Here is a 21,440-nt window from a genome sequence, read left to right as displayed (position 1 = left end):
CTGTTGTTCAAATCCCGTCTGGACCGTTCCCCCGTAGTATCACACCCTTCCCCGTATCACTACTACTTGATTATCAACATTTCTAGTCAAACAATCGAATGCCAGCGTGACAATTAGTAAGGAGCACGTTCTTAAGCCCAAGAAGGTTCGTTTGATTCACACATGTTTGCCATTTTAACATTTGTTTAACACCGTAAGAACGGCCTGACCGTATCGCTATTCCAACTTTATCTATGTTTCAATAATTCTATTTTATAACACAAAATCACTTATCTACAAAATGGCCACGCTTTGCAACTTAGCACAACTACATAAATTATCAATCGATCGATCGCACTGGATCGTATCAAGCAGTCAACACACGAATAAAATTGATCTTCCACACTGCACAAGGATCCTTCCAGTCCTCAATCCAGCCGCCAGTTAAAACACAAAATCAAGCTTTATTATTTATTCTATCACGTTTGCCCATCCTATCGCTTCATCCTGCAGCATTGAGAATCGAATAATAAATAATCGTTTAAACCTGTCACCCTCTCTCTCTCTCTCTTGGTTCACAGGACATCCCTCCCAATCCCCAGTGGGTGGAGGTTTTTTTTCTACGTTTGCCTTCTTCGTACACGTTCCATGCTTTCCCACCAGACCCGTGGCGTCGCATCCCGTGTGATAGCTGTGCACTTTGGTTTATCAGGGGTTCGCCGTCTATGCGCCTTCCTCTTGTGCACACCGAGGACTATCATCTTTACGATTCCTTTTCAACTCGCTATCGTATTTATTTATTCATACTGGTTATGTTTTCACGCCACAGCGTTTGCACTGTGCGTGTGGTTATCGAATGGTTTTGAGTTTGTCTCTACGTTTCATCAGTTTGTCTGCACATCGATCCTTGGCGGGTGTTGTTTGTTGTGCAGTTTTTTTTGTTTTGTTTCTGTTCATTCGCTTTATCTAGAGAGGGACATCGAGATAAACGATAAACATGAGTCGAAGCGAGTCTGACGACGGAGAGGTAGCAGTTTGCGTAGGTGTGTGACACCAAATGAACAAAATCATGATCATATGCCGATCACAAAAATTAATTTGCTAACTTTGCGAAACCCTTGTTGTGTTTAAAAATCTTAGTTTCCGATCTCTCCCTGGCTGGCCTAATAAAGGTTATGCTCCTCAATAGCTTTCCTTTGGAAAAGTAATAAAAAATCGTAAAGTCTTTGGTAGGTTTCATTCTAAAGTTTTAGCCGTGGCACAAGTGTTGCCTATTTCTCGCAAATTCGTTACCAATGATCGACAGCTCGAAACATACGATGGTGCTCTTGCTTATAACATTACGCCATAAAGAAGAATAAGCGTTAACCTATAGTATCTCCGCGTTTGTTTATCGCAAAAGCCTGCAGCCATTACAGGTACAGAAAAATGCTCAGGAAGCTGCCGTGTGTCAGTTGAGAAATCTCTGTGCTTCATTTGTGGAAGATAACAGGTTGGCTGATAAATCCCCGGTCTAACAAAAAAAAAACACATTTTTTTTGTCAAAATTCGTTTTTCCAATTTATCGTCCTTCCAATTTTTTGATACCATTTTGGTAGTACTCCTTCGGTTTTGCCTCAAAATAGGCCTCAGTTTCGGCGACCACCTCTTCATTGCAGCCAATTTTTTTCCCTGCGAGCATCCTTTTGAGGTCTGAGAACAAGAAAAAGTCGCTGGGGGCCAGATCTGGAGAATGCGGTGGGTGGGGAAGCAATTCGAAGCCCAATTCATGAATTTTTGCCATCGTTCTCAATGACTTGTGGCACGGTGCGTTGTCTTGGTGGAACAACACTTTTTTCTTCTTCGTTCTTTTTTTCGTTCGTCAAGCAACCAAAAGTTGCTTGACAAAAGACGCTCTGTCTCACAAACCAATTGACATACAGACGTCAAATTTTGACACGATTCATTTGAAGGTTGGTGCTATATAAAAATAATATGCATTTAATACTAGCGGCGCCATCTATGTGTCAGACCGGGGACTTATCAGCCAACCTGTTAATACGCCACAAGCCAAGCACAGTTGATTCTGAATTGGGTAATTGCGCGTTCCGATGATCGACGTGCGCCGATGATGATCTATTTCGACAGCAGGGCTTGACTATTGCGTGAAGTATTTCCGTGAAGTATTACCATTTATAACGCTATAATTAAATTTGCAACTTTAAATTAATATGATAGAATATTACAGAAGCACAAAAAAAATCCACAAATGGTGTAAACGATTCGCGAATCCGATTCGATATTCTCATGCCGCCAAAGTGACACTTTGAACTCAAAAATGGCTAAACACCATTAAACTTCGACGTCCGAAAAGGAAACAAATGATACTGGGCGTCTAGTAAAAACGAGCCGGTTGTGGTGATCGTGTAGTTCTTCCTGTTTCGCTCATGAAAGCGTCATCCATTTAGTATGTGTGCACACTGCAAATTTGGCGACCTGCTTCGGCAGGCGATGGATGTATTGCCACCATCGAGGAAACTGTTTCAGCAAACGGAATGTTATTCCAAGCAGCACACATATAGCAAACAGCATTGTGACAGGGTTGTTTTCCAACGTGCTGATAATTAACAAAACATTGAAGCTTTTTCCACCAACAAATCGCACCGTGCCGTGTGCGAATCTCTCTCTCCCTAAGGAATTACTATTAATAGATGGTGAAACTATTGTCTCTGCTTTACGTAATTCCCGATCATGCACCACTGCAAAGTGCGTGGTGCATTACGTGTGAGGTTAGGTCTATCGCAAGTGTATGCGCGCATCCGAACACGCTTGTCGCATGTTAATTCCTTACAGTTGACAAAGATTATGGAGTGTTGCTGCAGACAGAACGGATAGGATAATAATAAATTATATTTTGTAAAAGCATAAATGGCGCAAAAAGCGAACTGTGATGTTTGTGCTAAATTATCGCTGTAATTCATTGACGGTGTAATGAACGATGAAGAGAAGAGTAGTGATGAGAAAGGGGACGGGACCGATTCCAAAAATAAGTGGAACCGTGTGGAGGTTACACGGAATGCTTTAGCCACTTTACTATGCTGGATGAAGAACAAAATAATGAAAGATTGAAATGTATTTAGAGCGAGACAACACAACAGGTATCAGAAGAAAAAAAAACCGACGACATCAAAAACAAAATAGTTCTCCTTCGGAGATGCCTCCGATGGCATCATTTTTGAGAGATCGATACCCACTCACGAGTTTCTTCACACCCCACAACAGCTGTGCAAGGCCCGCTGGCAGAGCATGTGGTATGAGGACGATTTTGGGAGGTTCCTGCACTCCATCTCACCTAAGGTTTTCATGCGTCCCTGGTTTCACGGGCTCCCGGTAGATCGTGCGTTTATTCGCGTAATGTCGAGACTTATGTCGAACCATTATGCGATGAATGCACATCTTCAACGTATAGGTAGTGCCGACTCCAAGGTTTGTAGCTGTAGCAACGGATACCACGATTTTAACCACATCCTCTGGTCAGGTGTGGAGTTCAATCCGGCTAGATCCGGACTCTTAGTAACCGTTCAAGCATCAGGAAGATCCCCAGCGGTACCGATGCGCGATATCCTAGGACAGAAGGACTACGAATATGCGCGGATTCTGTTTAACTTCGCCAAAGAGATTTCTATTTCTATTTCGCTCCCAGAATCGATAAAAATTGGTTTAGGAGATCTGAGGTCGTAACTGGCGAACTTGTCGATGGCGGAATGTCTGGTTTCGTTTCTGCAGTAACCTTACAAGGTTTTTGTGGCTGTCGGTTCCTTGCGTTTTGCTGGCGTCAGGGTCGCCAGCGATAACATTAGATCACTGAACCAATTGAATTATGTTTGGACGACGTGTAGTTGTGACTGGTGGCTTTACTGTTGGCGGAATGCGTGAGTTAGATGCTACTGTAGTTTCACAAAGTTGTAGTGGCTTTCGGACTCGTGCGTTCTGCCGATGTTGGGGCCGCCAGCCACAACATCTAAATGCTTGCAACGACGTGATGTGGCGAATCACTACAAACTATCCACAAGAAAGGGGATTTTCTTGGGAGCCAATTGATAGTGTCCACGGCACGTCGCTCCAAAGACGCGACAAAACCCTTCGCAGACATAGAGAGAACAACTTTAGAACCATACCTGGCAGCAACAACATCCAAAACCGAACTCACCCTGGATAAGGTGCATGACGGCTTGGCCGTCATTGCGAAATAAATGAAAAACAAAACAGTACCCGCATGGGAGTTGAACTCGAGCCATCCGAGGGTCACTCGGATTGCCTTAGCCACTGCACCATACAGAACTGCTGTCAATGTGTACGAAGTGATAGTCGAGCAAGCAATATAAAGCTCGCTCCTTTCTTTCTATTGGCTGCATCTAGTGGGAATGGGTTGTCTGTTTTGAAGAAATGGAACATGCCACGCAACGCACAGACGTGTAATCCTGGGAAAGACGCGACAAAACCCTTCGCAGACATAGAGAGAACAACTTTAGAACCATACCTGGCAGCAACAACATCCAAAACCGAACTCACCCGGGATAAGGTGCATGACGGCTTGGCCGTCATTGCGAAATAAATGAAAAACAAAACAGTACCCGAATGGGAGTTGAACTCGAGCCATCCGAGGGTCACTCGGATTGCCTTAGCCACTGCACCATACAGAACTGCTGTCAATGTGTACGAAGTGATAGTCGAGCAAGCAATATAAAGCTCGCTCCTTTCTTTCTATTGGCTGCATCTAGTGGGAATGGGTTGTCTGTTTTGAAGAAATGGAACATGCCACGCAACGCACAGACGTGTAATCCTGGGAAAGACGCGACAAAACCCTTCGCAGACATAGAGAGAACAACTTTAGAACCATACCTAGCAGCAACAACATCCAAAACCGAACTCACCCGGGATAAGGTGCATGACGGCTTGGCCGTCATTGCGAAATAAATGAAAAACAAAACAGTACCCGAATGGGAGTTGAACTCGAGCCATCCGAGGGTCACTCGGATTGCCTTAGCCACTGCACCATACAGAACTGCTGTCAATGTGTACGAAGTGATAGTCGAGCAAGCAATATAAAGCTCGCTCCTTTCTTTCTATTGGCTGCATCTAGTGGGAATGGGTTGTCTGTTTTGAAGAAATGGAACATGCCACGCAACGCACAGACGTGTAATCCTGGGAAAGACGCGACAAAACCCTTCGCAGACATAGAGAGAACAACTTTAGAACCATACCTGGCAGCAACAACATCCAAAACCGAACTCACCCGGGATAAGGTGCATGACGGCTTGGCCGTCATTGCGAAATAAATGAAAAACAAAACAGTACCCGCACGGGAGTTGAACTCGAGCCATCATCCGAGGGTCACTCGGATTGCCTTAGCCACTGCACCATACAGAACTGCTGTCAATGTGTACGAAGTGATAGTCGAGCAAGCAATATAAAGCTCGCTCCTTTCTTTCTATTGGCTGCATCTAGTGGGAATGGGTTGTCTGTTTTGAAGAAATGGAACATGCCACGCAACGCACAGACGTGTAATCCTGGGAAAGACGCGACAAAACCCTTCGCAGACATAGAGAGAACAACTTTAGAACCATACCTGGCAGCAACAACATCCAAAACCGAACTCACCCGGGATAAGGTGCATGACGGCTTGGCCGTCATTGCGAAATAAATGAAAAACAAAACAGTACCCGCATGGGAGTTGAACTCGAGCCATCCGAGGGTCACTCGGATTGCCTTAGCCACTGCACCATACAGAACTGCTGTCAATGTGTACCAAGTGATAGTCGAGCAAGCAATATAAAGCTCGCTCCTTTCTTTCTATTGGCTGAATCTAGTGGGAATGGGTTGTCTGTTTTGAAGAAATGGAACATGCCACGCAACGCACAGACGTGTAATCCTGGGGAAGATATAATTATTCACCCCTCCCACCCCCCTCACCCCTCCATCGACCCACTGATCTGATTTCTAGTTGATTTCCAAGGATCTTTGTCACTTGTTACATATTTTTAATTACCATTTTTAAACCTAACCTGTGACGACTGTTTCGTATAGGATGTGATAGGAAACACGCGTCTGCTGACACGTTATCATCATTTTGACTTCAACACTCCATCCAGTGCAAAAAAAAAAAAACGCTGCTCACTACAGCCAAACGGGCGTCATTGTTGGCGAATGTTGCTTTGAAATTGATTTAAATTAGTCTCAATCAAACCACAACGCGAAGCGCAAAACGACCAACGGATGGGCAATCAGAAACGGGGTTCCATCACATTTCAGGCTGCATCGGGATACAGTGTGAGCTGCTGTGTTGGTGCTGAAACCGTAGAGGATTTCGACAAAACACACTTCCACCGTTCGCAGTTGCCTGTTTGTCTCTGTGCCAAGATTCGCAAACGGCTTTTTCGACACAGAAACAAGTACGTTGCCGATTTAATTTCAAATTTCAGATCGTTTGAAACGCAAAGCCAGCGAAACCCAAAACAGCAACGAAAATGTACGGTTTCAAATGATTCAAACTGATCATTCAAATCATATCATCCACACCCTCATGTACGCGTGGCCGATGTGGCCGATCTTCGCAATCCTCGTGTCAGCCCCATCATCGTCAGCCCATATACTGTACTGGTCTCTGCCGGGCAGGCAAAGTGTTTGTTATTGTGGGATTGTTGATATTATTGCTCCCTTCGTTTGTTGGATCGCCCTCAGCTGTGGTGCTATCCCGGACCACACCAACACAAACCACAGCATCCGAGACCACATCATCTCTCCAGCGGAGCTCCAGTAGCAGTAAGCAGCAGCAAACAGAACAGTCATCTCCCTGTCAGAGAGGATCACGAGCACTCACAATTATTCCAGAGCGTATTATAATTCTGGAGAACAGCACTATCACATGCGTGACCGTATCGCACAGGCAAAACAGGTGCCCGGGGCCGTTAATCGGCGTCAATTGCAACGAGATAGCGAGTGAGTGCTGACGCATTCGTTTCACGCTTGCCAGAAGTTCCCCGAATGTGTGTCGGAAGTTGGAGAATACCACCAGCAGGGCGGTGCCACTCAAATACTCAGTAATTTATTTCACGAAATCGTTGTTCGTTTGAAAAAAGTTTCTAGAAAAGAAAGCGTAGCAAACGGAAGCAGGAAAAAAGGAAGCCGTGTGTGCGTGTGTGTGTGCATGTGTGTGCCACGTCGTGGTCGCTTGCGCTCTCTTGTGTATGGGTCCAGTATTTAGCTGTCCAGACCCCAAATGTGCAAATAGGCAGTGGCAATGAGGTGTCACGCTAGCAGCGGCATCAAAAGTGCAACGGATACGTCGACTACCACGCACGAGAAGGGCGGAGTGGTGATGCGTTCGCCCATCCCCGACAGCAGTGCAGATAGCGGCGGCTGCACACTTGGCATCGACGAGCGTACCGGCCGCCTGCACTGGTGCCCAGGGTATAGGTTCGTGAAGATCCTGTTCGTTATACCAGCGGCGATGCTTCCGATCGGTTTGCTGTTTCTGCTGTTATCTCGGTTTCAGGTGGTTGGATCAGCTAGACTCAGTAGCCAGCAGGCTGACCCGAGGACCATCCTCGGTGGATGCGGTGAGATTGGATACTTTACCGAGGAGCAGCTTGCGGCCAACCACCTGCCAGAGGAGATCGATTGGGCGGAACAGTCCGGGGATGTTGAACGGCGCTGCCAGCCAATACCCGAGAAAGGGCCCAGCGAAAGTATCGATACGGAAGATCGAGGACTGCTGCGGGGCATCGTGCGGACTTCCTTCATACCTTCCGAGCGGCATATCCTGCCAGCGGATTGCTTAACCGAGCCGCTTAAAAACCATCCGCAACGATCGCCGCCAGTTGACGATGGGGCCGACGAGCGGCGGCGGGTACGAAGGTCACTTGCCTGGATCAACGATGACAGAAGCAGTCCGGCTAGTGTACGGGCCGCCCAGGTTCAGATCATGAAGCAGTATATGGATCCGCAGGCGGATCCGTGTGATGACTTCTACCAGTTCGCTTGCGGCAACTGGGATCGTGTTAATCCGATACCGAAAGACAAGGCGGCACTAGACACATTCGAGCTGTTGCGCGAGAGTCTCGATCTGGTGCTGAAAAACCTGCTGCTCGAGGGTGAACCGGCGGGCCTGCACGAGGTGGAAAATGCACTGTCCACCGTGCGATCACCACCGGTTACGAAAAAGGCTGCAACCACTACTACAGCAGCCACGGTTACTGTGGCGGGTACGACCGATCTGCCGCAAGCCACGATCACATCCGCAGAAACATTGCACCGCGTACGAAAGCGTGGCCGTGCCGAACGGAACCGTTCCCGGCGTGCTGTGCAAAACAAGCTTATCATACGCTCGGCGCAAGTAAAGCGCGTCCGCAAGCGTGAACTACTTATCAACGATGATGCGGAAATGAAGGCGCGTCATCTGTTCGTGTCGTGCATGAACTACGAGCTAATTGAGCAGCGAGGGCTGGAACCGTTGCGCACACTGCTGCACAGTCTCGGCGGTTGGCCGGTGCTCGAACCGAACACCTGGGATGAGACCAACTTCGATTGGCTCAACCTCACGGCAGCACTGCGGCGATACAACAACGACGTACTGATCGTCGAGTGGGTCGGGCCGGATATTAAGAACTCGGACGAGAACATCGTGCAGTTCGATCAAACTTCGCTAGGACTGCCGACGCGTGACTACTACCTGCAGCCAGGCAATCGCAAGTATCTCGAAGCGTACCGACAGTTTATGGTGGAGGTGATTGGATTGCTCGGTGTGCCGTCGGAACCGGCGCGGCAGGCTACGGACGAGATGATTGACTTCGAGACGCAGCTGGCCAACATCACCAGCACACCGGAGGAGCGTAACAACGTGTCAACGCTGTACCGCAAACTGATACTGGAGCAGCTGCACGACGAGGTGCCGGAAATCGACTGGACGCGCTACCTAACGATCGTCACCGAACGGCCAGTCAATGGGTCCGACTTTGTCGTCATGTTTGCGATGGGCTATATGCGTGAGCTGGTCGAGCTGCTCAATCAGACGGAGCCACGCATCGTGGCCAACTATCTGCTGTGGCGCTTCGTGCGGCACCGCATCAACAACCTGGACGATCGCTTTCTCGGTGCGAAGCAGCGCTTCTCGAACGCCCTGTTCGGCCGCGAGCGGAACCCACCGCGCTGGAAGAACTGCGTCACGCAGGTGAACGCCAACATGGGCATGGCGGTGGGTGCAATGTTCGTCCGGCGCTACTTTGACGAGAACAGCAAGCGGGACACGCTCACGATGACGCACGAGCTGCAGGAAGCGTTCCGCGAACTGCTCGACCGAACGAGCTGGATCGATGCGCCAACGCGGCGGCTAGCCGAGCAGAAGGTGAACGCAATGTCCTTGCGCATTGGCTATCCGGACTTCATACTCGACACAAGCCAGCTGAACGAACGGTACGCCACGCTGGCGATCCACCCGGACCGATACTTTGAGAACACGCTGAACGTGCTCAGCCACATCAGGCGCACCGATCAGGAGAAGCTCGGTCAGCCGGTGAATAAAACAACCTGGCATACGGCGCCGGCCGTTGTCAACGCGTACTACAGCCGAAACAAGAACCAGATCATGTTTCCGGCCGGCATCCTGCAGCCACCATTTTACCACCGCCATCTGCCGAAGGCGATCAACTACGGTGGCATAGGGGTCGTCATCGGGCACGAGCTGACGCACGGGTTCGACGACAAGGGCCGGTTGTTTGATCGCGACGGCAATCTGTACCGCTGGTGGAGCGATCAAGCGATCGAAGCGTTCCACGAGCGGGCTGCCTGTCTGGTGCAGCAGTACAGCCGGTACACGATCGACGAGGTCGGCGTGCAGCTGGATGGCGAAAATACGCAGGGCGAAAATATTGCCGACAACGGTGGCATCAAGCAGGCCTTCCTTGCCTACAACAAATGGCTCGCGGCACAAACGGACCGGCGCGTGCTGGAGGCGGAATCGCTACCCGGCCTTAACGTCACACGGACGCAGCTCTTTTTTCTTAACTTTGCACAGATTTGGTGCGGTGCGATGCGCCCGGAAGCGACCCGTAACAAACTCAAAACAGCGGTCCACAGTCCGGGACGGTTCCGGGTGATAGGTACGCTGTCCAATTCGGAGGATTTTGCGCGCGAATATAACTGCCCGGTCGGCAGCTTCATGAATCCGGCCGACAAGTGTAGCGTTTGGTAGGTAACAGGGTGCATCAGTGCGCATTGTAAATAAGTCCTATTTAATCGAGACCGGGGTATATCAATAGATATTAGACGATCAGTAGGCAGGATAGCATATCAGTGAACAGATCCGGTAACGATGTTGCGTGATACGTTACGATCGAACGTGCTGCTACGCGCATGGATACACTTGCCACCGTGCTGAACAGTAAGCGAAGAAGCTACCGCTTGCCATCGTCACTATAAGTCACTATTTAATTGAAATCAATTCCAAACCCCGTCGGAAGGGGATTCACTCGAACGGTTTCCCCCGGATGACATCTTGCTCACCCCCTTTCCCGTTACCCGCACGCGACTGTTATCCAATTTATCTGCCGTAGATCAATTTCGCCGAGGTCGAATCGTTTCCCGAGCGTGGTTTTCAACAACTCCGCGCATCAGAAGAAGCCAGGTTCAGCAAGATCAGCCCGGATGGTTAAGCGATTAAATTAGGCACACCTTGTCGACAGATTGTGCGGATGAGATTTATAAAGTTATCGCCATGCATCGTGTACGAGCTCGTACATCCTGTTACGATTTTTTTTTTTGTTATGCTAAAGACTCCCGTGAAGCATTTCCTCACACTGACAGCAACTAAACTGTGCCGCTCTAATATTTACAGTTCGTCTTAAGTACCTGAACCGCTAAACATGACAAGTAGAAATGCCTTTCACATCTCAATTCATGAAATAAAGCAACAGTTAAACTTACAAACTTCGGAAATGGTACTCGGCAGCTGTATGTGAATATCACTATTCCCTTCGATCGATTTGCAAGCATTGAGGTATCACCGTTCAGGAAGCAGTTACACCAGCGATGAGCTACATTCCAACGAGACGTTTCGCTCTAGGGATGCCCACATGGCGCATGGTCACAGGGAGACGCACGAGGGAATTTATTCCACTCCATTGCAACTTGCTCCACGCGGCAAGCTGCTTACCGATGTCCAGAAATAACCTCCAAAAAATTGTGCGTACACGTGAACCCGCTGTGGACCTTAGTAGTGTGTCAACCTTAGCCGTCGCTGTGTACGCTGAAGCGCGCAGACCGGATGCACACGACGGAATTCACGTCCAACCATTAGTGTTTTGCCCGGTCCATGCCGAAGATGGCCGAGGGTGTTAACAAATAGTTTAACCACACTGCATCCCCCCGCCAGGCTAGCCGTGCTAGATGGCAACAAACCGCGCTTGCGGAAGCAACGAACCGGTCACCGGCAGTTGCATCTGTGTACGCATCGGTGGTGGTTGCTTAACTTTCGATCGAAATGTTGGTCTAATTTTAGACAACGGTCAGCATTTGAGACTCAGAAAATAACGGAAGTGCTACTAGTAGGCGACGTTGCACTCACTTTCTAGCCCATAATGTTGCACGTTCTCGAGGAGTTTTGACTTCCCTCGTACGAGGCGGAGTTGCGTGTTTGGGTGATTAAATTCTTACCGAACAAGTGATAAATGGCCGACGTTGAAAAGAGCAACAAGTCGTTCTCGTAGTCACCCAATTTCCAAAAGGGGTTGGATGCAGACGATTACTTACACATATCTCAATTCGTCTAGAACGTCTAGATCTGAATGTCGGACGTGATGATCGGATTGCAAATATCGAGGGTTATTGAATTAGGACTATTAATTCTGACGATCAAACGAAATTGAAAACTAAAAAAAATTTGAAGTTACACAACTCAAGCATTAGTTTGTACCATATTTACCCGGAAGCGTTCTTGAGAAACAATAGTATACATGATTTTTTTGCGAATTAATTTCCCAAAAAAGGAGTCACCATAACAGGCCACTCCAACGAATTCAAATGAAGGGTCATTGGGCTCTCTCCCAACTTTGTGTACCTGTCAAAAGTGCATCCTTATGCATACTGAACCAAATCCCTAATTATGCATCCTCTACGAGCAATTCTACGCCACACTTAGTACCAACGTCCCCAACACACAATGGCACTAGCAAACTGGACATCAAACGATAAGATAAGGGACCGCGGACATTGGCTGTACCGCAGCGGTTTGTGCGGGAGGAAGTACAAACAGGAAACAAACGCCGATGGTTCTGGAATTAGAATATTAAACAGTGTTGGGGGGATGGCTGGAAATGAAATACACCGAACCCACAAAGAACAATCCCTTTGGTGGAAGAGCAACACGGCACCTGCCGGCAAAACCCCGTGGTGTTTGACATTCGGAAATGGAAAACATCGTAATGGCGGAAGGAACCAGTAGAGCTTGTGTGTTTGTGTGTGCCGTTTAACAACAATGGATGTAACGATCAAAACGTGTGCAGTGTGTGAGGTTCGGGGGACGTTGGTTCCGACTACCACCTTCGCGCGCAGTTACCTTAAACGTTGAACAAACCCTAGATGGGAAGGATTGTCAGCAGGATGGCAACAGCAGTACCTTTAGGGAGTCCGTCGGTATTACCGTAATACAGGTAGTGAAGATACATTTACGGAACCAGCTGTAGCTTCTACGGTGAAAAATACCACCGGGTAATATAGGAATGTTTGGGGATGTTTTATACCCACGACATAAACGGTTATGGTCGCCAGAGTACGCGTAATAGTGGTAACGTTTCCGCCTTCTTCAACCGCCTTCTACTGGTAAGCAAGGTGATAATGTATACATTACCGAGAGACAATCACGTCCCGTTAGTTGGCAAATGTTTTCGTTCTGTTTGTGCAGCTTTGCATTCTTACCCTTTCCGTAATGGTCGTAAGCCTCCAGCAGCTTATCCAACTCGTCGTTGAACATTTCTGCTTGAATGCTTCGACGATTTGTGCTGGCACTCGATTGTCTTTTCACTGCAGAATTGCCAAAAAGGATATGGGGAAGCCAATCCTAATAAAATGACGTTCTCACGGTCGTTGGTTAGACCGGATTTTGACCGACATCATAGTGCATCATAAATCTTCATCAACAATGCTTTACCACGGTTTGATTGGTGTTGTTTCGAAATGAGCTTAGATCAACGGATTCTTCGCTGGAGGAAGCGGACCTTTTACTTGAAAGTCTGTAGTGAAGGAAAGCTAACAAGTTTGATGTGATCGCAAACGCTAATGGACATTTGCGATGATTTTAGTCGCAATGGTGCAATGGCCCGATCTGTGCGGTCAATAAACTTACACGCAAGATGATTAATGGATGTGCTTGAATAAGCAGTATGGAAGGATATAATTCGCAAATCAATGGACTTGCGTTGCACTCGACATAAAAATAGTGTTACACACTAGACATCAACATACTTTTAGGAACACTATTGGACCGTAAAGTCAAAATAAGACAAGCAATATATGGTGGCGGCAAAAATAACGAAAACAAAAGGGGGGATGTGGTGTGAAAAAAAAGTTTCACGATAGCAGAACGTAGTTTCGATCTACGGACCTCTGGGTTATGGGCCCAGCACGCTTCCACTGCGCCACTCTGCTCTTGTTGTACGATTTAAAGTTCAAAGCATAATATAAACAAATCAACAATCTATTGTGTTCATGCGCACAACGTATCACGAAGATTATGCTTTTTCTTAGATTTATTGACGACATTTTTTATGCTTTCCCGCATATTTTTGTGAACGCCCCTAGGTATTTTCTTCTACGATTTATCAAATGTTTTTTCCCTTTCACCTCGTACTTTTTTCTGATGTTTTTCCATTTATTTTTTATATTGTTATCATTTGAAAAAAAAAAGGTTTTTCAAACGAAATTTTACACCGTTATTTATACCGATTAAAATGTTCCCCAATGTAACATCAAAGTTACACCTCGTAACTTTCACCATTTATAAAAACCTTATTAATAATGTGTTTTAAAAAGATGAAAAAATATATAAATACATGTAACTTCATTCTTTCTAACTTACTACAGCACAATTTGTACCCATCTATAGAAGGTATTGCGTTATTGTAAAAAGAAAATGAATGTTTTTTTCCCAAAAATATATGAATATCCGTTAAAAAAAGTCTGGGACGAAACAGTTTGCATGTGTGCCGTTTGCGGGACAATTATATGTAGTCGTTTAATCATACATCGTTTGCGTAGGATCGTTAGTACGACCGAGTTCGGGACGTTTACAAGTGTGCAGAACAGGAGAATCGCACAGTCTGGATACTATGATGGTCTGTTTGAGGCGTTGGGTGAACGAGGTCCTAATACGCAGTCTACCATGCATCATTACGATCCTGGTACCGGGGTCCTGTTCTATGCCGAGGTAAACCGAAACTCTATCGGATGCTGGAACACAAATCAGATCTTCGGCGCGGACAATCACGCGGTAGTGCATCTAGACAATCGGGAACTTATCTATCCGACTGATTTGACGAGTGACTCCGAAGGTGTGCTGTGGGTGTTGACAAACAGTCTGCCAGTATGGATCTATTCGCGTCTGAATGAGAGTGAGTACAATTTTAGGTTGTGGCGACAGGATCCAGCAATTGCCATTCGTGGTACAAAGTGTGATAATGCAGTTTAGACTGTGTTGAAGGTGCTGTTGGCATATGGCTTTTATTAGGTTTTCATCTTACGTGCATCGTATGGGAATAAAATATGATAAATTACAAAATAAGTCATGTACAACTTCAGACATTTAGTTTGCGACTGCTGAATTTCAAACTATGTCAAAAATATATCACCAACAAGCAATTGGGACGAGTTATCGGTCTTACTGCTTTTGCAAAAGTTTAACATTTTCGATAATTTCCGCTGGAATTTGTTGTGAGATGAGCGACAGTTTAAATTGCAACAACACGATCAAGTAGATGGCGATCGTAGCGATACTCTGTAAGCGAAACAATACAGACACGTCCCGTCAAAAATAGCTGCAATCACCAAACACCCCCCATATGACCCCATATATCCCCATATGCTTACCGAGGTGAGCAGTTCCCGATTAACTTCCGCGTATCCTTTGAGACTCACGATAGCCGGATTCATCTCGATCGCCTGTATGAACAAATCGATCTCCTTCTGCGTCGGTTGGTCCACCTTCAGCAGATTGATGCTGAGCAGCGTGTCTTGCACACCTTGCGCCACCTGCAGCGTTGCATTGTGCGAGCAGTCGCAGAAGATAAACAGCAGCGTGGAGCAGTACACCGTGTCAACGATCAAACCAATCTCCTTGAACGAAAACCCAAACCCGTGGTCAATAATCTCCGACAGTGCGCCATAGATCGCAACGGTGATGTTGACGAACATGAACAAACAGTAGGTGGAGTAGGTGCGGGCATAAGCGTTCCCGAGTGCCTGCAGCAGTTCGCTCAAGTTCAACCACAGGAAGCGATACCGCGAAATCATCGCAGCGGTACACTCGATTGCCACGTCCTGTCGGAAGCAGCGCGACAAGCTAGAGGAGGCCACCCGAATGCCCCGGCTGTTGATGTACCACAGCGCACTGTTCATGTTGAGCATCGTGATGATGTGATAGTAGGCGGACGTGTGCCACAGGGCAAATCCTTCCAGCAGAAAGCTGAGCGAAAGCAGAAACACGATCGCACACACGAGACACCCGATCGAGAAGAAAACGATCAGCATCTTCAGATGCGGGAACTGCAACGAAGTGCCCGTCACGCGGTAATATCGCACCTGGAACGCACCCCACATCGTCTTGTAGATAGCGACCTGGCCCGCTACACCCCAGCCGACGAACGGTATCCAGAAGTGTGGTACGAGAAAGATGACAAACAGTATGCCGTAGATGTATTCGTCGAACTTGGTCGTCGTCTGGAACACTTTGATACGTTCGTACCCGACCACCAGCACGATCACGGTGGACACGATATAGAAGCAGAACGCATAGATGGATGCAGCCGAACGCCAGCTGAACGTGATACGGCCCGGCACGGAGCGTGTAATCGGCATCACCGCCAGCCCACGGAACAGGACCAGCAGTAGCTTGTGGTCGCGATAGAACTGGTCGTGCGTTTCGCACGTATCACCATCGGCCGAGTTAAGCTGAGCTCGGATGGCCCGCTCTTTGGCACGCTGTATCAACTCCGGATCCATGGTACCGTTGATCATCCGCTCGTCCTTGGACGTATCCCAGACGGCGCCCATTTCACGGCGCAGCAACGCGTACCCAAGCGAATCATCGAACTCACTTTCCTTGATAACCATAATCCTTGCGGTGGCCTGTGCTGCGATTTGTACAGTGTCCGAGTGACTATCATTTCGCCTGGCTCCCGAGACATTCTTCCTTTATATACCGCAGCTTAATCGTTTAATAATGAAACACGCTTTACCCCAAAGTACCCGGATCTATTTGCTCACATTTCTTATGCATAATGTTGACAACGCTTGACCCTTACCCGACCAGTCCGAAAGTCACTGCCAGTAGCCAAAGTCACGCAACCAGCGAAGTCCTTCGACTGTGCCGGCCACCGGACGATACTCGCACCCAACCCATCCATCGGCGTATCGGCCCTCGGTCGCCAACACCTGCAGCACGTAACGGAAGTTTAGTTCGCCCTCACTGTTCGGCTCGTTACGGCCCGGTACCTGGGCGAGCTGTACGTGACCGATGTAAGACGCCAGCGTACGGATGCTGTTCGTGATGTCGCCTCGAATGTGTTGCGCGTGGTAGATGTCTAGCATTAGTTTCACGTTTGGACTGCCAACGGAAGTGATCATCTGGACCGCTGGACAAGTGATGGGAAAATTGGTAAAAATATTTATTTTTGTTGGTACAGAGCGGGGGAAAAGCTACTTACCCTTATCGTAACATGAAAGGTAATACCCGGGCACGGCATACTTGTTGATGGGTTCGATCACACCGACGATGTTGTTTTGCTCAAGAACAGGTGCAGCGGCACGAAGATTGGCAAGGTAGGTTCTATCGTGAATTGCTGTTGGTGGTTCGTCCAATTTGCCCGCCATTATGTGTATTCTGTCGTGGAAGGATTCACAAAAAATACGTGTTTGTTACAAGTAAGGGAAAAAAGAAGCCAAGAGTTGCATCGGCCGGGAATCGAACCCGGGCCGCCCGCGTGGCAGGCGAGCATTCTACCACTGAACCACCGATGCTTCGTACGAGGAGAGCAATCTACACTCTACTGGTGTGCATAGCTAAACTAACCCCTTTTTAAGTGGCTATGCACTTCAATCAAAGTCACCCCTTGTTATCATCCGCCACCAGTGCAATGCCAAACAGAATGCAAATACAAACACTACTATCTCTCGGGCTCTACTTACTTCCCACATCCAAGCGCCTTGGCATATTCAACCGTACGTTCCAGATTTGCCATAAACTCCGTCTCCCAGCCAGGCAGGGCAGCACATCCAAACTGACCCCCCGGTTGATCGCCTAGCAAAAACGACACACATTTTAAAAATATGCCCAAATTATGCTGCTCCCATCCTCGTGCCAAGCACACCTACCCAACGCTATATTCATAAGAATTTGTTTCAATTCAGTCTCTTTCTGTACCGCTACCAGCGTTTCTAGCGTAACATCGTTCGATGGAAACGGCCCCTCAACGGCATCGAAACCGGCCAATTTGGCCGCACGATACCGATCCAGCAACGGACCAGCTTCAAGGAACATGAAATTCAAATTCGCACAAAATCTTAGCGCCATTCCTGTCATCGCACGCACTTTTTTTTCGCACAGAGCACAGAACCGCAACACAACCACCCTTTGTCACCCTTATCAGTGGATGATAATTTTGAACTGCACCAAAAAAAAAATTACCACCACTTTTGTTATGCTATCTGTCAATCAACTGCTCAACAGTTCGTGAAATTAATTAACCTCTTGTTGGTTTCTTTAAAAAAAAAAAAACTTGATTGTAAAACCGCAGAGCCAACCAAAACCGCGTTACTTCTGTAGGTGGCACAGTAGAGTTGTGGGGTTTAATGTTAGTCAGCTGTGTTTGACATATGAGTGAACCCTGGTCTGTGGGGGTAGGTTGGCAAGCGTTTTTTGTTTTGTTCCTGGAGTGCATAAGTTTTTTTTTATATCAAATATATATTGCATTAGATAAATTATTGCATGCTGAATCAAAAATAAGCATAGCATAGCAATCGTTTGAAATTATGTTATTTATAATTGTGTTATGCTATGTATGTATGTCGTATTACGCTTGAATGATAGCCCCAACCCTAGGTTCACGGAAGCATTTGCAATTCATTTGTATCACGCTTCAATTTATCCGAATGAACATGTTGCAAATGCAGGAGGGGTTGAAGATGAGGTTCATTTCGTTTAAAAATAACATCAACACCCCTTCGGCTTCATCGTTAAGGGTGACGGCTACTACGATGATGAAGTTTGTTAGTTTGTTCGAATTTATTATTGTGAATACGTACATTTAAGGTACCTGAGGTACAGCTACCTGTTGAGGTACAATTTGTTACAAATGTGGCTCAATCTCAAATCTCAATTCATATCAAATCTCTAGTATGTCTATATCCCATCCTTGTCGGAGAATCCAGATTCTCTTCCTAATCCGTGCTTTTATTCGGGAATTTCCAGCTCCAAATCCTGCATCGATCTGGGATACGATCCAGGAACATGGAACGAATCTGGATAGATCCGATTTTGGGGGTCGAATCCCAGAATCCGATTCGGGTTCGAGTAACTGTCACTGGCGACTTGATTGTGGTATCTATGGCAATAGGTAAGAATGCGGCGAACCGTGTTGTTGCAGTTGCAAAGCGGAGGACAGCTTTTATCGCTAACCTAAGGGTGGAGGTGGAGGCTGCCTTGGGCCTCGCCGTTCAAGGGCTCGCTGGAGAGAAGAACTTCAATGGCCTAACTGGCCTCGCCGGCTAGAGAATCTCTGTAGAATGTAGAATCATTATACCAGATAGTTGGTGACTAGATGTGGTGAAGAGGGATGAGGCTGTTTTCGCATAGGAATACATCGGTGAAGAAGCACGTTTGTTAAAAGTAAAAGGGCTTTAATAATCGTTTTAAAAATATAAAAGATGTAGGTTTTCCAATAAATCTTGGTAAAGTTACACTATGTTTGGTACACTTACATTATTCATAGTCTTATCTGCCCTAGAAGCAGTTGCTGTTCCGCAAATGCATACACCGATGAAACATTACTTTCATGGATAAGTAACCCACAAGGACAACACGGCCCCACCTTAAACGATCTAACCAAATGGATAATCGTCCGTTACATTGGTACAAACGCAACATCCATGGTTTTTGGTAGAAGAAGACGGTGGCAAAATGTGCCCCGAAAGACCAGATCGGAGTTGGGTATAATTTGCTTGGATATAGTTTGTTTAATGCGTTTGACCAAAAGCAGCAAATGAAATTAAACGCATTCATACGTACTGCAGACATCCCTCCAATCATAGCTGCAAACTCCAAAGATTAGCTAGAAGAACTGTCGATTCGCAAGCAAACAACCGCAAAAGCTGTCGCCGATGCGTGAAGTAATTAGCGATGGGTTATTAAAGATTGACATTTGTTCGACGTACCAGCGCATAAGTGGATGCATTCTTGCCAGATGAATATATACTTGTGATTTAGGTATGATAATGTGAAAACATAAATTAAATTACAGGCCACGGATCATCAATCAGTCTAGAAGGTTCAGGTTGTATGTATTTACCCGATAAAAAACAAGCTAAGTATTCAGGAAATCTGAATAAGGAAGCGGAGAGCAGCAAAAAGACTACATTTGGCTCCAGAGAGGATCGAACTCACGACCTTCGCGTTATTAGCACGACGCTCTAACCAGCTGAGCTATGGAGCCAGCGTACCGGAGGGAACATCACGCTAATTGATACACATTTTAGCGCAGCCATTTTCACTGTTTCTTCAATAAACTAGCGAATACCAGGAGCGCATGTTCCAGCTGCCACAGTATGCAGGAAACAAGTCTCAACCGTAAACTGGTTTCTTCTTGGCAACATCCCCTTCTCTTTGAAAGTAAGTTCTTACTTTCCTTCGCATAACGTTGCTCTATGCTAAGTTGTTTAGTGTTGAAGATTTTTAAATTATTTTTAAACGCATTATTGAAATTGTTTTTGTTAGGCACTGCTTCAAATGAAAAGAGGTAGGACTCATAATCTTTGGTGACAATGCTTTTAAATATCTTAGGCAAAGAACTTATTTTAATAATCATTTTGGGTTTCTAGGAAACTACTAGGAAACTAAGAATAAGGGCAACATAAGGGTGTAATATTTAGCTATAGCAATCGTGTTTTCACTTTGTTTCGAATATCAGAATCACTTGAAAGATACTTTTCTGTACATTACTTTTGAAATATAAACACTTGTTTCTTCACTGCTTTATGGCTGTTCCCAGGGGAGAAATTAATTAATTCATCAAACCTTGTCAACACGTCCGTAATTATTCAACCTTTCTCAATCCATGTGTCTGATCCCTTCGTCAATTTTCTTCGTTGTTGAGTAAAATATATACGGCCCGAATGTATTAATACTTCTTCCGGTACACGGAACTCAGTTGGACCTTTTTTGTTTGCCTACCTTCCACAATTCTGTTGGTAGCCGCAGCTTGAACGGGAAGAAAATTTATGGACGGTACCCAAACAAATTGATGATTTTATGCTTATTTCTTCGATTCATAAATAATGAAACCGACGAAGAAGGAACTGGAAAAGGTGCAGACTAGAGCTGTGTCTTTTAATGTAGCGCATAGGATTTCAGCATTAACGGAATGATTGTTTACATCGTTTACTTATGCACAAAGGGTGATCGTAGGAAAAGAGGTAATACATGTTGGCTAAGATGTGTGATAAGAATTTTAATCATTCGCCGTGAAATAGACAAAATTTCGATAGAGAGAAAGTCTATTAACAACAGAAATCTTACGCTCACAGGTGGATGCAATGAAGGACCCGAATGATAGAGAAAGAGAGAGAGAGAGAGAAAGAGAGAGAGGGAGAAGGAGAGAGCAAGCGTGAAAGAAATCAATTTAACATTTTGTCAACACGGCATAGAGGGAAGAAGATGAAGATGATGAAAACTTTATGCTTAACCCCACCGGAAATACAGTCTTGACTTTGTTTCGTTCTCCGTACAAAGACTGGTGCCAGCCAGTTATGTTTTGACAAAGTGTTTCCGGCCTTTCGCCGTTCGATTGTGTGAAGCGTGCCAAGAATTATCTAAACACTGCAATACCTCGAACTGCAACAACAGAGAAAAGTCGGAAAATGCACCGAAGGAAATGGTGGGGGACACGCTTGTGTACTGGGGATATAATGAACAATATGCGAATATGTTTGCCATTACCAACGCA

General features: G+C 46.4%; 3 protein-coding genes and 3 non-coding genes across 6 annotated transcripts; 1 reads left to right on the top strand and 5 right to left on the bottom strand.

Annotated features, from left to right (window-relative positions):
* The first annotated feature begins 7,258 nt into the window (after positions 1-7,258).
* LOC126556940 (neprilysin-4) lies at positions 7,259-10,207 on the top strand. Its single transcript, XM_050212516.1, has one exon. It carries the CDS (start codon positions 7,259-7,261, stop codon positions 10,205-10,207), a length of 2,949 nt encoding a protein of 982 aa, XP_050068473.1.
* Positions 10,208-13,584: 3,377 nt separating this feature from the next.
* Trnam-cau (transfer RNA methionine (anticodon CAU)) lies at positions 13,585-13,656 on the bottom strand. Its single transcript has one exon. It is a non-coding gene; the product is annotated as a tRNA-Met (tRNA).
* A 1,209-nt stretch (positions 13,657-14,865) lies between these two features.
* Positions 14,866-16,335, bottom strand: LOC126557982 (gustatory and odorant receptor 22-like). Its single transcript, XM_050213911.1, has 2 exons — positions 15,094-16,335; positions 14,866-15,001 (listed from the first exon to the last, which is right to left on the bottom strand). Exons 1-2 carry the CDS (start codon positions 16,333-16,335, stop codon positions 14,885-14,887), a joined length of 1,359 nt encoding a protein of 452 aa, XP_050069868.1. The 3' UTR covers positions 14,866-14,884.
* Positions 16,336-16,481: 146 nt separating this feature from the next.
* LOC126558788 (putative hydroxypyruvate isomerase) lies at positions 16,482-17,814 on the bottom strand. Its single transcript, XM_050214856.1, has 4 exons — positions 17,596-17,814; positions 17,410-17,521; positions 16,929-17,104; positions 16,482-16,856 (listed from the first exon to the last, which is right to left on the bottom strand). The coding sequence occupies exons 1-4, from the start codon at positions 17,801-17,803 to the stop codon at positions 16,543-16,545; spliced, it is 810 nt and encodes a 269-aa protein (XP_050070813.1). The 5' UTR covers positions 17,804-17,814; the 3' UTR covers positions 16,482-16,542.
* Positions 17,171-17,241, bottom strand: Trnag-gcc (transfer RNA glycine (anticodon GCC)). Its single transcript has one exon. It is a non-coding gene; the product is annotated as a tRNA-Gly (tRNA).
* Positions 17,815-19,857: 2,043 nt separating the features above from the next.
* On the bottom strand, positions 19,858-19,931 carry Trnai-aau (transfer RNA isoleucine (anticodon AAU)). The gene has a single exon. It is a non-coding gene; the product is annotated as a tRNA-Ile (tRNA).
* Between the last annotated feature and the right edge of the window lie 1,509 nt (positions 19,932-21,440).

This window comes from Anopheles maculipalpis, chromosome 2RL (genome assembly GCF_943734695.1).
Source record: "Anopheles maculipalpis chromosome 2RL, idAnoMacuDA_375_x, whole genome shotgun sequence".
NCBI lineage: Eukaryota > Metazoa > Arthropoda > Insecta > Diptera > Culicidae > Anopheles > Anopheles maculipalpis.
Note: the sequence above shows the minus strand (reverse complement) of the source record. Positions and strands in the feature narration are given on the sequence as shown.